This window comes from Panthera onca, chromosome A1 (assembly GCF_046562875.1).
Source record: "Panthera onca isolate mPanOnc1 chromosome A1, mPanOnc1 haplotype 2, whole genome shotgun sequence".
Classification (NCBI taxonomy): Eukaryota; Metazoa; Chordata; class Mammalia; order Carnivora; family Felidae; genus Panthera; species Panthera onca.
The window spans coordinates 43,577,390-43,592,447 of NC_138339.1; the positions used below are offsets into that span (position 1 = coordinate 43,577,390).

General features: G+C 49.5%; 1 protein-coding gene across 2 annotated transcripts in view; it reads right to left on the minus strand.

The window, feature by feature from the left end:
* The window catches only part of ANXA6 (annexin A6), a 51,678-nt gene that overhangs the window by 2,850 nt on the left and 33,770 nt on the right, over positions 1 to 15,058 (minus strand). Inside the window, exons 18-25 of one of the 2 annotated variants that reach the window (XM_078445977.2) lie at positions 14,523 to 14,613; positions 13,730 to 13,809; positions 12,875 to 12,928; positions 6,901 to 6,918; positions 6,045 to 6,138; positions 4,838 to 4,933; positions 3,398 to 3,456; positions 1,930 to 2,052 (exon numbers count right to left, since the gene is read on the minus strand). In XM_078445977.2, coding sequence (XP_078302103.2) covers positions 1,930 to 2,052; positions 3,398 to 3,456; positions 4,838 to 4,933; positions 6,045 to 6,138; positions 6,901 to 6,918; positions 12,875 to 12,928; positions 13,730 to 13,809; positions 14,523 to 14,613 — 615 coding nt within the window. The remainder of the gene's footprint in view (positions 1 to 1,929; positions 2,053 to 3,397; positions 3,457 to 4,837; positions 4,934 to 6,044; positions 6,139 to 6,900; positions 6,919 to 12,874; positions 12,929 to 13,729; positions 13,810 to 14,522; positions 14,614 to 15,058) is intronic. The other variant, XM_078445979.2, reaches the window with a different exon arrangement.

Below are 15,058 nucleotides of genomic sequence, written 5' to 3' on the forward strand. Positions count from 1 at the left end.
GAGTTAAAACAATCCTGATGGCCTCAATGCCCCTTCCTCCCAGCTGTTGTCAGCCTAATGTCTCCCAAACACACAAATGTGACCATGTCCCTTCTGTGGCTCCCCACTACCCTCAGGAAAATGTCCAAGCTCTCAGCCTGGCCTCAAGGCCTTTTGTGGTCTGACCCCCATGAAGCTTGGTGGCTTCACCCCCCTCCCCCACTTCTGGGAGCATCTAGGTTCATCTTCCTACTTTAATGCCTACCACTCCTGTGTCCAACATGCCCTCTGCACCACTCCCAAATCCTGCCTGGCCCCTGATGCCCCTTCTTCTGTGAAGTGTTCCTGCCCTCTGTTCTTCCCTTCCTCCTCCCACAGCCATTAACACATGCGCAAATGAGATTCCTTATTTGAACAGACACTGTGGAGCACTTACTGAGTACCAGGCCCTTGCAGGAATTTATGTGAATGTCATTGTGTTTTTGACACATAATATCTGGCCTCCAGCAGAACTGTGGGAGGCCAGACTCTCCCTCTTTTTAGAGTGGCTCCTGTCATTTTTATTTTTATGATATATGTTTTTTTTCCTCTTTTTTTGGTAAACTCATCATTATATCAAATCATCATCATTTTAAAAAATCATCATTATAAATAACGATGTAAGTCAAAGGAAAGATGATACAATAAAAATCTCCCATTCCTGACTTCTCTTTCCCCAAATCAAGAGAGAGCTACGATTACCGTTGTCTTGTGCGGGTTCCCAGCAACAATCTGAGCATATACTAATATGTATATGTGTAGAATGTCCCTTTTCTACACAAATGTACACATAGCACTCACACTATTCTGGGCATACTTTTTTTGGCTTAGAGGAGATCCGAAATCAGCAGATAGAGCCTCCTCAAGCTTTTTCATGGTTGTATCGTGTTCTATCGTATAGGTGTACCATACTTTCTTTAACCAGCTCTGTACAGAGGACTTCCAATATTTTGCTACATAAATATTCTCTTACACATCTTTGGGAACATGTGTAGCTAGGTCTATAGGATCAATTCCCACATACAGAAGCAGCAAGTCCAAAGTGTACGCATTTAACATTTTGAAAACTGCCAGACTACTCTTTAAAGATGTGCTAACAATGTACATCCTCCCCACCAAGTCTGTGTGAAGCTGCTATAACATTTCCCAGTCTTGTCGGCCAAGCCCAGTATCAAACTTTAAGATCTTGGCCAACCTCGAAGCCAAAAAAATGGGCTCTGTAAGTGAAAGAGGTCAGATACAAAAGATCTCACATCACATGGTTCTATTTCTATGAAATAGCCAGAAAGGCAAATCTATAGAGACACAAAGTCGCTTGGCGGGCAGGGGTGGGAATAAGTAAGGAGGTACAAGGGATCTTAGTGGGGTGATGGAAATGTTCTAAAACTGGATTGTGGCAATGGTGCACAACTCATTAAGTTTGCTAAAAAAAATATTGGGTCACCTAGGTGGCTCCATTGGTTGAGAGTCTAACTTTGGCTCAGGTCACAATCTTACAGTCTGTGAGTTGGAGCCCCGCAGTGGGCTTTCTGCTGCCGGCACAGAGCCTGCTTTGGATCCTCTGTCCCGCTCTCTATGTCTCCCCTGCTCACGATCTCTCTCTCTCTCTCTCTCTCAAAAATAAATAAACATTTAAAACAGGTGCACTTTATGGTCTATAAATAATATTTCAATAAAGTCATCTTCAAAAAACAAAATAGGCTGTTTTATCTGGAAATCTTCCTTATAAACCTTCGAGCCATCTGGAATTTATTTTGGTATACACAATGAAGTAGGTCTTTCATTTATCAATGTCCTGACTGAGAACTCCTTGAGAAAAGACTATGGGAAGAGAAAGGACTTGTAATCTCATGGTCAGGGATCTGACACTCACGCCCCCTGCCCCACTGACCTCTAACCCCTCCCCCTTACTTCAATCGCTTGGTGGAGAGACTTGTCGTATTTCTCGATGAACTCCCGCCGGATGTTGAGCAGGTCGATCTCACTCCGGGAGATCATGATCCTGGTGAGGGTCTTCTCATCTGTGCCAGCACCCTGGTGGAGCCAGGTGAGAAGGAGACACAGGGCAGGAGAAGAAATAGGGTCAGGTCAGACAAGAGCTCATGGGTGTCTGTCTGCCTGTCTCTCTTTTCCCTCCAAACCAGGGTGGGGTATCCTGCCTCTGTCTTCCACAAGTAGTCCTGACCCTGCTTCCCTTGTGCCTGGGACTGGCCAGACAGGCAAAACCAACCTGTATGAACTGAATAGTATGCCCCCCAAATTCAGATCCACCTGGAATCTCACAATGTGACCTAATTTGGAAATAGGGTCTTTGCACATATAATGAGTTGAGGTCATATTGGATTAGGGCGGGCCCTAGATCCAACAGCTCGAGTCCTTGTAAGAGAGGACACATGGACATACACACAGAGAAGGCCATGTGAAGATAAGGCAGAGTCTGACGGAGGCATCCAGAAGCCAGGAAACACGAGGATTCCTGGCAACCACCAGGCGCTAGGAGAGATGCATGGGAGAGTTTTCCCCTCAGAGCATCTAGAAGGAACCTAACACCCTCATTTTTCACTGCTGGCCTCTTGAACCACAAAAAAATAAAATCTCTGTTGTCGATTTGTGGTGATTTGATAAAGGAGCCCTGGGAAATTAACAGGGGGCCCGTGCAGCAGGCACATGACATGGGATGTGTGGGCAGCCACAGCCCACTTCTGCCCCCACGCAGCTCAGGAACACCAACTTGGGGGTCAAAGCTGGATGTGGTGAGCGCTCAATAAATGGCCATGATGTTTGGGGACTGTAGGCCGAGAGGGGTCTCAGGCTCATTCCCACAGTGTGCCCAGGCTCTGTGAGCAGCCAAGGGCAGTCCATTTACTGGGCTGAGAAGGTAGCCAGAGTGGCCGGGGTTTTCGGGAAGCCGGAGCTAGTCCCAGAGCCCAGCACTTGCTACTTTTGTGATCCTTCGTCATAGGAGGTGACACTGTGTCACCTACTGGAAGGTGAGTTCTAAGAGGGCAGAGATTGAGCCCCACTCAGCCCTGTGTCCCCAGAGCAAGTTTCTCAACCTTGGCCTTTGGGGCCGTGTCATTCTCCGTTGCGGGATCTGTCCTGTGCATTACAGGCTACTGAGCGGCGTCCCCGCTCCCATCCCATCAGAGGACAGCAACACTCCCCAGGTTGCGTCTGAACATTGCCAAATGTTCCCCTGGGGACAAAAATCACCCCTACTTGAAAGCTACTATCGTGGAGCCAGACATGAGGCAGATGCTGGTAAATACCAAGTGGGTGGACACAGTTGCCATGAGTCCTGACCCGGGGAACTGCACACACCCATGTTTGCGGGTGAGTACAAGGGCAGGAAGGGAAAGGAACAAACATGCAAGTTTACCTTCATGGATTTGTACAGTTTGTCGGCAAAGAAGAGAGGCTTGTTCTTGACACTTTGAACTGGTAGGAAGAGGAGAGAGATGCAGGAAACTTGGTCAGAGGTGGCGTGCCCAGACTAAGGGCCCCGGCTGTATCCGCCCACCTCCTCTCCCCCCAGCCTGGGCCTGCAGGGCATTGCCAACCCTGGGCTTGTCCTCAGGGCCTGACACCTTCCCTCCCCCTTCCCGAAGCCCCTCCTCCCGCTCATCCTAGACCTGGCTCTCACTGGGGTGCAGCTCAATCCTGCTGAGGTGCCTGCAGCTAACCAAGGTGAGCGGAGGACACAAAGGGAAGAAACCCTCAGAAGCCCAAGGCACGGGGACTCCGACTTCTAAGTGCATCAGAATCACTGGAGAGCTTGTTGAAAACTTGGGTTCTAGGCTCCACCCTACAGGCTCAGATTCAAGAAATATTTTGAGCGGCAGTTCTCAAAGGATGGTTCCTGGACAGCTACAGCAGCAGCATCTCGGAACTTGGTGGAAATGCAAATTCTCACGGCCCTCCCCAGATGGGCTGAGAATGCCACTCTGAAGGGAGGTAACCCACTTTGCCCAGGACATTTGGGGTTTTAGTGCAAATCAGAATGGTTGGCCTCCCTACTCTGGTGCAGCCCACTGTTTGAGAACTACTGATTTGGAGGAATATTATGCCAGAGAATGGGTGTCTGTTGGCCTAACTGAAGGCACCATGTGAATCCCAGGGGCTGACTCTTGCCCCAGAGCCTACACGCTCTAGCCTCACTGGCAGCCCCTGCCCCCCACCCGTCACCACCCCAGATAACGTCTGCCTGACTCTGCCGGTCCCTGCCCTTTCTCAAGGCCCAGGGGGTCTCCAGCCCTCAGCAGCTGCTGGATTTCAAGGCCCCAGAGCCCACACGAGGGTGTCTCAGGCAGCTCAGGGAGAGGGAATCAGACCCTAGTGCCAGAAAGCCAGAACGACTCTGGATATAAAGGTATCTCTGGGAGGAGGGCAGGGGGCAAGGGGCTGGAGTTGCGTACCCCAAGGGCATGGTCACCCAAGATGTGGCCATGCACTGGCTCAGGAACCCATGGGAAAGATCGCATTGTACACTAACCTTCCCAACTCCTCATGTATAGCGTGCACACCCTAGTCTTGCAGGACACTATGCCCCTACCCGATGTTGCCATGCCTCCCCCCGCCCCCCATTACCTCCCCAGGGAAAGCTGTTCCGTCATCCTGCCCTGCAGCCTGGAACAAGTCCTCACGCTACCCCACCAACCACACACTGGCAGGACCCCCGCAGCAGCAGGGGTTATTTTCCAGTAATAGTAGCTTAGGAAGTTGCCACGGCCACACTTGTCCAGGGAATCTGGCCACGTTCCCAGTGTCCCCAGAGCCTCCCCAGGACGTCCATCCCCTTCCTTTGGTCCCCATTAGTTACCAATGGCCACAAACACGTCCCTGACATCCCCTGACATCTCCTTCTTGATGGTGTGCTCCACGTCGTAGTTGGTCATCTTGACAAACTCCTGGAAGACTGGCCCCAAGAGAAGAGGGTGGGTGAACTTCAGTTCAGAGGGAGGGGAGAGATCACCCTTCCTCTCCCCCCCAGGCCATGCCCCAGGAAAGGGGGAAGGGGCAGCAGGTATGGCCACAGCCCAGGCCTAAGTGCACTCACTGGGCAGGACTCACTGAGCCTCCTTGGGCTCAGAGCCAAATCTGTGTCACGTCAGACACGGCTCCAGAGCCTGAGACCAGTTCTACCCAGGCTGGGGTAGCAAAAGGAGCTTGGGTCCTAGCAAAGGCTCTGCCCTGAGCTCACTGAATGACCTTGGGTAATTCCCCTTCCCCCCTTTCCTCCTGTGTCAAGTTGGGATAGAGATTAATGTAAGTAATCATCATGATGACCCTGAGGAAGTTACTATGTGCCAGGCATTGCCCAAAGGGCTTTTCACGCATTATATTTTTCGTATCCTGACAACAATTGTGTAACCGTGTAAAATCCCAACTTATAGATGAGGGAGTTAAGGCACAGATATTCACTACCTCGCCCAAGGTCACACAGCTGGTAAGTGGGAGATTCAAATCGAGGCAATCTGGCTCCCAAGTCCATTCATTTAGCCACTAAGCTAGAGCACCTTGAGTGCCAGGCAAATGCACGTTAAAAGAAAAATGTCTTAGTGGACAGGGCGCTTCATTGAGCACCTAATGTCAGGGCCACCATGTACTGGTGTGCCCTGTGCATGTGACAGCCTGGGGCTCAAAGAGGTGCAGGCGGTCCTTGTGCCATTAGCGCCCCTCATTGCCTTGTTCCCGGCAGACATCAGCAAAGGTTCATGACACTGAACCTTCGAATCTTCAACACAATATTCTAGGCAGCCACTACGAATCTACTGAAGTGGCCTTGGAGGCGGAAGCCACCTGCCATCCCTTATCTCAGGCATCCCACCTGCTTCCCTAAGGAGGTGAAGGGGGTTGGTCCGGGGCTGAATGTTAGCGGTAGAGCCAGGACTCGACTCGGCACCAGCTACAATATTCTGGGGTAAGGAGTGGGCAACCGGCTCCTCTTGTCAGAGAGAACGGGGAGGCTCCCATCAGATCTGGGGAGCTTCCTGCTACATTGGGAAGGGAAGGGACTGAGACCTCACCTCTCCGGAGATGCTGATAGCTACGTGTGCACAGGATCGTCATGAAACGTGTCTCCAGGGAAGTTTTGTCTCCACTGGGTGTGTCTGCTATTTCCTGCAGAGACCAGGTGGGGGCAAGGAGTTGGGAAGGAAGACACCGGAAGGCCTTGGTTATTCACTTTCATGTCTTTGCCTAGGCTGAGGGCAACTACCTAAGGAGTCTGACATTGGCCCCTTCTTCCTTCGTCAGCCTCCACGTTCCCCACCGCCAGTTCCCAGGAACCCTCTGGATTGACACAGAGGGGCTTAGCACCAGGCGTTTCCACTCTGGCCTCAGGACCTCGAGACTGGGACCCAGGGGAGGGCAAATAGGTACCGGGCACGGGGACTCAGAGTTCTTCTGTCCTTAAGCCCTTCTGAAAGCCCCTCTGGGAAAGTGGGTCTGTCCATGTGCAAAGAAAACAGCCTAGCCAGTGTTTAGCCAAGTGCGGTAAACGGACACATGTATTTTGACACACCACATATACATGCTTCTACAATAGTCTTCCAGCCAGCCACTAGTTCCATTTATATTGACATTAAATTTCCCTTTAAGAGTTCATTTCAGATTTCAAAAGGGCCCCTTTAAAGAAAACTACCCACGGCTGATGGCATGTGGCACAAATCATGTGGCAGGTGAGCGGCTGAAATGTGGGAAACACTTGCCTGGCCCATTTTTTACCCAGTGGGGTTCTTAAGAGGCCCTGAAGCGGGGAGAGAGAACCTGGGGGCAGCCCCAACCACTGCCTGACTGGCCGCTTGGCCCTTCCAGAGGCACAGTCACTCAGCCTTCGCTCAGAGAAGCCATGAAAATCCCCGCGAAGAACAGGACACTCACCAAGATCTCAGCAGCCACCTGAGAGCAGGGAGGAGAGAGAGGAGGGAGAGAGGGAAGGCTTGAGTCAGAGGAGGCTGGGAGAGGGTGGCTCAGGGGCTCTGGGGCCCTGGGGGCAGGGGCAGGGCGGAGGGAAAACACCTTTCCCTGATCTTTGGGCCAGAGCCCACAAGGGGGAGAGGCCTGGGAGTTAACTCTGAAGTATTCACCTGAGGGGTCGGGGCAGACACAGAACGGGGCACTCTACCTGGCACCCCCAGCCACCTAGGGCAACTCCAGCCCTCAGCACGCCTGTCTCCACAGAGCCGCCCAGAAGTTAGAGCAAGAGAAGTGCTGAATTCCCCACACCCTTTACCACAAGGGGGTCTGAGACCTGTCATTTCACCCCCTCAAGTTACAGCAGGAGAGACAGGAAAGCTGAGGTCAGGAAGGGAGGGGACTTGTGGGAGAAGGGCACAAAGCCAAAATCAGGTGGGACGATGCCAGCTGTCCAGTCATTTTACAAGGGTGACTTTTAATCACTGTGCTATGCTGAGTCATTAGGGCACTATCTTGTTAGGCAAGCAGCAGCGCCCTGGAGTGCCTGGGAACAAAATACAGCCAGCCCTGTATTCCCTAGACTGGGTTTTGCCCTTGCCTGTTTCCCTGAAACTCTGCCGACCACTTTTTTCTATTGGGCAAACCAAAACCATCCTCTTTATAAACTTCACAATAGCCTTCACTCTTTCCGGTATATAAATGGGCAACGTCTTTCAGAATTTTAAATGCACCTGCCATTTGATCAAGCGGTTATGTGGCTAGGAGTGTGCCTTTATCAATAGATTGGCCAAAGCCATTCAAGATATAATACAAGGGTGTTCACTGCAGCATAACTTTGTAACAGAGAAAAACTGGAGACTACTAATAGCCCGATGATTTGATAAGCACACTATGGCTACCCAATAATGGAAATCCATGCCACTATTAAAAAGAATATTATTTAAAGGGAAACTCTCATCAGCACAGTAGACTGATAAGGAGAGTTTCCCTTTAAATTAAGCAAAAAAATTAAGGATAGCATATGTGTATAATAATGTTCCTTTTATCTAGCTAAGAAAAGGCTTGGGGTGGGGGGGTGCCTGGATGGTTCAGGTGGTTAGATGTCCGACTCTTGGTTTCGGCTCAGGTTGTGATCTGTTTGTGGGATCGAGCCCTGCATTGGCCTCTGCACTGACAACGAGGAACCTGCTTGGGATCCTCTCTCTCCCTCTCCCTCTCTGCTTCTCTTCCACTTGTGCTCTCTCTCTGTCTCTCTCAAAATAAGCAAATAAACTTAGGGGAAAAAAAGGCCTGGAAAGCCAATCTTTAGAAAAAAAAAAAAAAGTTTAGCTAAGGAAAGGTAAATGCACAGTCACACTTACGTATTTGGTGGTAAGCCAAGCTAGAGGCACAAGTCAAGATGGACAGTGGTTACCTTTGAAGAGAAGGGCTGGGAAAGCTTGTGCATTTTATTTTTCCGGAGATTTTATGTTCACATCTTCTCAATGTGCAAATACGTTCTTTTTATGCTTTCTTTTAATGTCAGATAGGTGTTGTTGGGGCTACTGGGATTATGGGATCCTTTTGGCTTTTATTCACCCCTTTTTATATTAAAAACTTGGTTGAAACATGAGGACATTACATACAGTGACATAAGCCAGTTACAAACAGGGAAATGCTGTTTGATTGCAATTGCACGCGGTCCCCAGCGTAGTGCGATTCACAGGGACAGAGGGTATGCTGGTGGTTGCCGGGGCAGGGGGAGGGGGGATGGGCAGTTACTGTTTAATGAGCACACAGTTTCAGTTTTACTAGATGAAAAGAGTTCTGGAGAGGGCTGGTGGTGATGGTTGCACAACACCGTGGATGTCCTTGACGTCACTGAACTGTATACTTAAAAATGGTTGAGATGGCAACTTTTACTATGTGTCATGTTTTATTATGTGTTATGTGCCTCTCACCACAATTTTTAAAAAGTGGTGCTAAAAATGCTAGCATTCTTTTAAAAAGAATCTGACGTGTCATTTTTCATTTATTTGAGCCAGAGGACCCCAGACATACTTGTTTTTTCAAAGCATCTTTAAGACAGTAATATGTGTAATACGAAAAATTCAGTGGGATGCTAAAATAATTTTCCAAACATTTGACACAAAGGCTTTTCCTTATTAGCCTAGCTACTTTGGGCAAAAATCAATCTGGGAAGTTCCTCCAAAAGTTAAACACAGGTATCATAGGACCCAGCAATTCCACTCCTATGTACCTAAGAGACATGAAAATATGTGCATACACAAACATGTATACATGTGGGGCATCTGGGTGGCTCAGTTGGTTAAGTGCCCAACTTCAGCTCAGGTCATGATCTCATGATTCATGAGTTCGAGCCTTGCGTCGGGCTCTGGGCTGACAACTCAGGGCCTGGAGCCTCTTGTGATTCTGTGTCTCCCTTCTCTCTGCCCCTCCCCCACTCGTGCTCTGTCTCTGTCTCTCAAAAATAAATAAACATTAAAAAAATTTTCTAAAGCAAACACATACATGTGTTTATAGCAAGCAGCATTATTCTGAATAGCCCAAAGTGGAAATAACCCAAATGTCAGTTAGCTGATGAATGGATTAAAAAAAAAAAAAAGATGGGGTGCCTAGATGGCTTAGTTAGTTAAGCGTCTGACTCTGGATTTCGGGTCAGGTCATGATCTTCTCAGTTCTCATGATCAGGGTCTGTGCAACTCGGAGCCTGCTTGGGATTCTCTCTTTCTCTCTCCCCCCCATCCTTCCCCCCCCAAACATGTGCTCTTTTTCTCTCCCTGTCTCAAAATGAATACATAAACTTAAAAAAGGGTGATATATACATACAATGAAACATTATTTGGCAGTGGGAAGGAATAAAGTACTGATATATGATAAACGTGGATGAACACTGAACATACTAAGTGAAAGACACCAGTCACAAAGGGCCACATATTGTATGGCACCATTTATATGAAACGTGTAGAATGGGTGAATCTATAGAAACAGAAAGTAAGTTAGTGGTGACTCAGGGCTGGAGGGTTGGGAGGAAATCAGAAATAAGTACAACATGTACAGAGTTTCTTTGGGGGGTGATGAAATGTCCTAAAATTGATGGTGGTGATGGTTGCATTCAATCTGTGAAGATGCTAAAAGTCATTGAAGCATAGGCTTTAAGTGGGTCAATAGTATGGTGTACGAATTATATTTCAATAAAACTGTTATATTAACAAATAATAGCCTGGGGATTGAGGTATCCCAAACTGGCACCAATTCTTCACTCTGAGTCTCCAGTAATCAGATTGCCTATATTATTTGTTGCTCAAACTGGAACATGGGGAGGATGGAAAGGAGGCTATCGGCAATCCCTATGGGGCAACAGGTGAACACTGCACACACACACACACACACACGGTAATAACAGACCCGGACTTCCGAGAGCTTGGGGGTGTGCTGGACACCCAGGGTAGAGTGTGGGAAGGAGAAGGTGTAAAACAAACAGTGCCAAGTACTGATATGCATTATCTTTCTAGGAGGAACCTGGCTCTGCAGACCAAATGCCTTCAATTTTTGTTTTTGTTGTTTTTAAATGTTTCTTTTGAGAGAGAGAGAGAGAGAGAGAGAGAAAGAAAGAAAGAAAGAAAGAAAGAAAGAAAGAAAGGGCATGAGCAGGGAAGAGGCAGAGAAAGAGGGACAGAGAGAATCCCAAGCAGGTTCTGTGCTGTCAGCACAGAGCCTGATGCAGGGCTCGATCTCATGAACTGTGAGATCATGACCTGAGCCAAAACCAAGAGTCAGACGCTCAACTGACTGAGCCACCCAGGTGCCCCTCTACAGACCAAATGCCTTCAATTTTTGTAGACATTTTCCTCTGGCTTTCCCATTTTGCCTCTAGAAACCTATTTAAGGAAAACATTCCTGCATATGATGGAAGAATTGGTGACCAGGAAGAGGGTTGGTTAAAGAAAGTTTGGTAGCTCCTTAAATGGAATAGTACATGGCCATGAAGGGATGTCAATTTTTAAAAATAGGAACAGTGCTCACAGAATATTAATTTTTAACTGTTATACATCAGGAATGCATTTTTATATACACATAAAAAGATAACTAAAGTGATATATTCCAAAATACAAGCAATGGCTATTACTAGTAGGTTATGGATTTCTTTCTTTATTTTGGCTCGTCTCTATTTTCTAGAGGCTCTACAGAGGAATATGTATTACTTTTGAAACCAAGTATTCTGGCTCGAAGAAAATGAGCCCACATGAAGACTAATCAGGGTCTAGCATCTGTGAATCTGGACGGGCAGCTGAGTTGGGCAGGCCTCCGTGTTTCCGCCCAGGTTCTCTCTCACCCCTTCGTCCTTGCAGTGTTAGCCAGCGTGGCCCACCACTGTCCCCTGCTGGCCATAACTGGAAGCACAGCCCCATAGGTAGGCCCCAGGTGGACTCATTCCCTAGAGGATGAATTTCAGGGCGGAGGATGGATTTGGGGTGAGCTCTAAGGAGGAAGCCACGTTCAAATACCCTCAAGGGCACAATGAGACTGTTCGTAGTAGTACTTAATACACGTATATTGAATAAGTGAACGAAATGTGGCCTCAACAGGCCGCCCCAGGGGCTGGGTTCCCAGGCTAGCCCCCATAAATATGCCCACATGTAGCTGGAAAACCACATTTAAACGGAGCCCTGCAGCTTCTGACACCTGCATCCCAAACCAGGGGCCACACAACTGGAAAGCAGCAGCCACCTGGTCTGGAAGCTGCAGGGAAATTGCCATACTGGGTCCTGTATTAGCATAAACTTTGGAGTCAGGCAGGCCTGGATTCAAGTCACACCACAGCCACTTAGAAACCAAACCCTTGGATAGGAGCTTCATTTTCCTCCCGTAAAAAAGGGAATATGATAAAGTATAAAACAGTCTTAGCATCATGCTTTGTATTGGTATGCATTTTATAGTTTCGTAACCATTGGGTTATAGCTAAGGATTCTCGCAGCTCAGATGCTGGTATAACACTCCCCACTCTGCTGTTGGCGGAGCAGGTGTTGGAGCTGGTGCCTCCATCCCCAGTCCATCAGGGTTCTTTTCAACCCACCAACTGTAAAGGAAGCGGGGCCAGATCCCAGTCTGTGGTGTCTGTGCCCAACGCCTGGACCTGGGTCAGGCCAGAGGGTACTGGGAGCAAGGCACAGGTGAGTGGGGACAGTGCACACGGCCTCAGGAGGGACTGCCCAACCATAAGGACTCTCAGGGATGATGGATTTGGGGTTGTCCAGTCTCCAGACCTCACGCGCCCCAGCCTAAGGAGCAGGACAGAAGCAGAGCAGCTAAGAGACCTAAGAGAACCCTTGACTCCATTATTCATTTAATATTAAATATTTACTGAGTTCTGACCATGTGCCACTTTGGATACATCAGTGAGCAGGACGAAGATCCCAGCCCCGGATGAACTCATTTTCTAGGTTTTCCCAGGACACTTCCTTCAATCTTGTTTCCATTTCATAAATAATAAACTCGAGACCATTAGCACTCAGGGCCCCTTCCCAGCAAGCTTCTGGACCTGCTCCCTCTGGGTCAATTCTACCTGGGCCATTGATTTGCTGTGTGACTTTCAGAAGTTATTCATCCTCCCTGGGCCTCCATTTTCCCACTGTAACATGAGGAGTTTGACCCGGATGATCTATAAGTCCCTCCCAGCTCTGAAGGTCTGAGGGCTCTCAGTCTACTCTTCACCCAGGAAATGCCAGTAGGACCAGCACCACAGTCGTGAGAATCTTTCTGGAAGTTGTGAAAACACTCAAAGTCTTGCTTCTAAGGGGTAGAGAGGTGCAAGGGGTCCATGAGTCTAAGTATCCACCAATGTCAGCCATGTCCCTGGCAGGGGCCTTCCCCACTCCCAGACAGCCAGGGCCTGGCACGGACGGATGTCAGCTACAGCTGCTTGGGGGGTTCTCACCTGGGCATCTTCCCGGGCCTGGTCCCGGTCTTCTCCTCCCTCCTCACGGTTCCCCTGCAGCAGGACCAGTGAGAAAGATCAGTCCCCACACATCCACCCTCTTTACCCCTCAGCGGCCACAGGATGTTGGCTCAGCTACTCTGGCTCTCCGAACCCTTTCTCTCAGCTTTCACATGGGGGCAATAATCCTGCCCTCAGAGCGAGGCTGTTGTGAATGTTAAATGTGAAGGTACTTAGCTCAGGGCGACTTGGACATAATGAGCTTGCAGTGCTGTGTGTCGGGGCCTGGCGACCGGGTTGCAGGAAGTCAGGCGATGGTGAAGGAAGCTTGTGGGTCATATGGAGGTCACCCACGTGGCTTTGCCCTGTGAGCTGGGGGCCCAAAAAGCTGGGCTGAGGGTCACTGGGGAGGGCCTGCTGGGAGAAGGTGGCACCAAGCCAGCTTTGAAAACTGAACAGTGAGGGGTTCCCGGGCGGCTCAATCAGTTAAGTGTCTGGCTCTTGGCGGCTCAGGTCATGATCTCAAAGTTCATGGGATCAAGCCACACGTCAGCCTCTGAACTAACAGTGCAGAGCCTACCTGGGATTCTCTCTCTCCCTCTCTCTCTGCCCCTCTTCTGCTTGTGTGCTCTCTTTCTCTAAATTAATAAACTTTAAAAAAAAAAAAAAGAAAGTGAACAGTGGGAGAAGGCCTTACATGAGGCAGTCATGGTCTTAGCAGTGGGACTGAGAAGTGGGTGGGGAAGACACCCTTTCTTCATGAGGACTGGGCTCCTAGCTCCCTGCCATCGTCCCGGGCCCCCGGCGGGGGGGGGGGGGGGGGGGGGGGGGGGGGCGGGGCGTGAACTCACTCACCGTGGCCAGAGAGACGAGGATCCTCTTGAAGTGTCCAGACGTATCTGAGCTCAGAGCATCCTCAAGGGACTTGTGATAGTCTGAGACAGAGAGAGGGTGTGTGGGCAGCTGCTGGGCAAGGATGGGGGGCTGCTTCTAGAACCTCAGACTTGAGCCAGAGCGCATTGGCAGGAGTGGTGGGGATGAAGGAGTTTGTGGTTGGTTCTTGGGAGCATCCAGCCATGGAATTGTGGATCGCGACACTGATGCCTCCAGTCCATCGCCTCCCTCCCCCTGTCCCAGCTGAGGACTCTGGGAATCCTGCCTCTCCTGCTTTATAGCCTCCCTGTCTTCCCTCCTGCAGGACAGGTGTCAGACCCACGAGCAGGGCTCAGGCCGTGTCACTACCCTGCTCAAAAGGTCTACCACTTTAAAGCCGCTTATAAGGGGAAAGTTTAAACGTTTTTGATGGGTACTCAAGATTCTTTAAAATAATATTGTGACCAAGCACAGGCCTTCTGAATGAGGGCTCAGAGTGACTGCACAGGCCGCCCACCCAGGATGCTGCCCTCCTGTCCCCCAGAGGCCTGGACATTCTCTCCTCTGTTTCCTCCAGGCCTTCGTGGAGCTGGGACTCTCTGCCTGGGGCACCCTTTCCTCAGACACAGAGCTGGGCACACCCAGGGGCTTATCACAGCCTCGTGCCTGAGCGAGGGGAGATGGGGCAGAGCAGTGGGGTGACGTCAGAGCTGGAGAGGTCACTCTTCTCCCACCACCTCCCAGCGGCACTGGGCCCAAGGCTTCCCACACTCACCTTCCTTATAGGCCTCACAGATGGCCCGGATTTCCGCATTGGTCCGAGTAGCGAGGATTTCGATGAGAGCCTTTTCATCTGTGCCAGCTCCCTAGAATGTGAAGACAAAGAGCACTTGAGCCACAGCCCTGATCCCCATCAGAGGCCTGAGGGGCCCCGGCCAAGGAGGTCCCTGGTCCAAGAAACCACCCAGGAGGCAATCACACAGACCACCAAGCCTTCCTGGATTTTCTCCTTATCCCTAGACCAGAGATAGCACAATCACGATGGAACATGCCAGCTTGTCAAGATTTCCAGAACCTTCCATGAGAAGTGCTTTGGGCCAAAAATTTAAAAGAAAAGAGTATGTGGTATATGGGTATGTGCATATAAAAAGGCATATACACATATGTCTCTGAATATAAATATTTATACATAAGGGTATAAAAAGAATTAGAAGTAATGCATCACAGTATAATAGTGATTATGGTCTCTGGGTGGGCGAAGGCTCACAGGTGATTTCTAGTTTCTTCTTTTTTTGCTCTGTATTTTCTCAC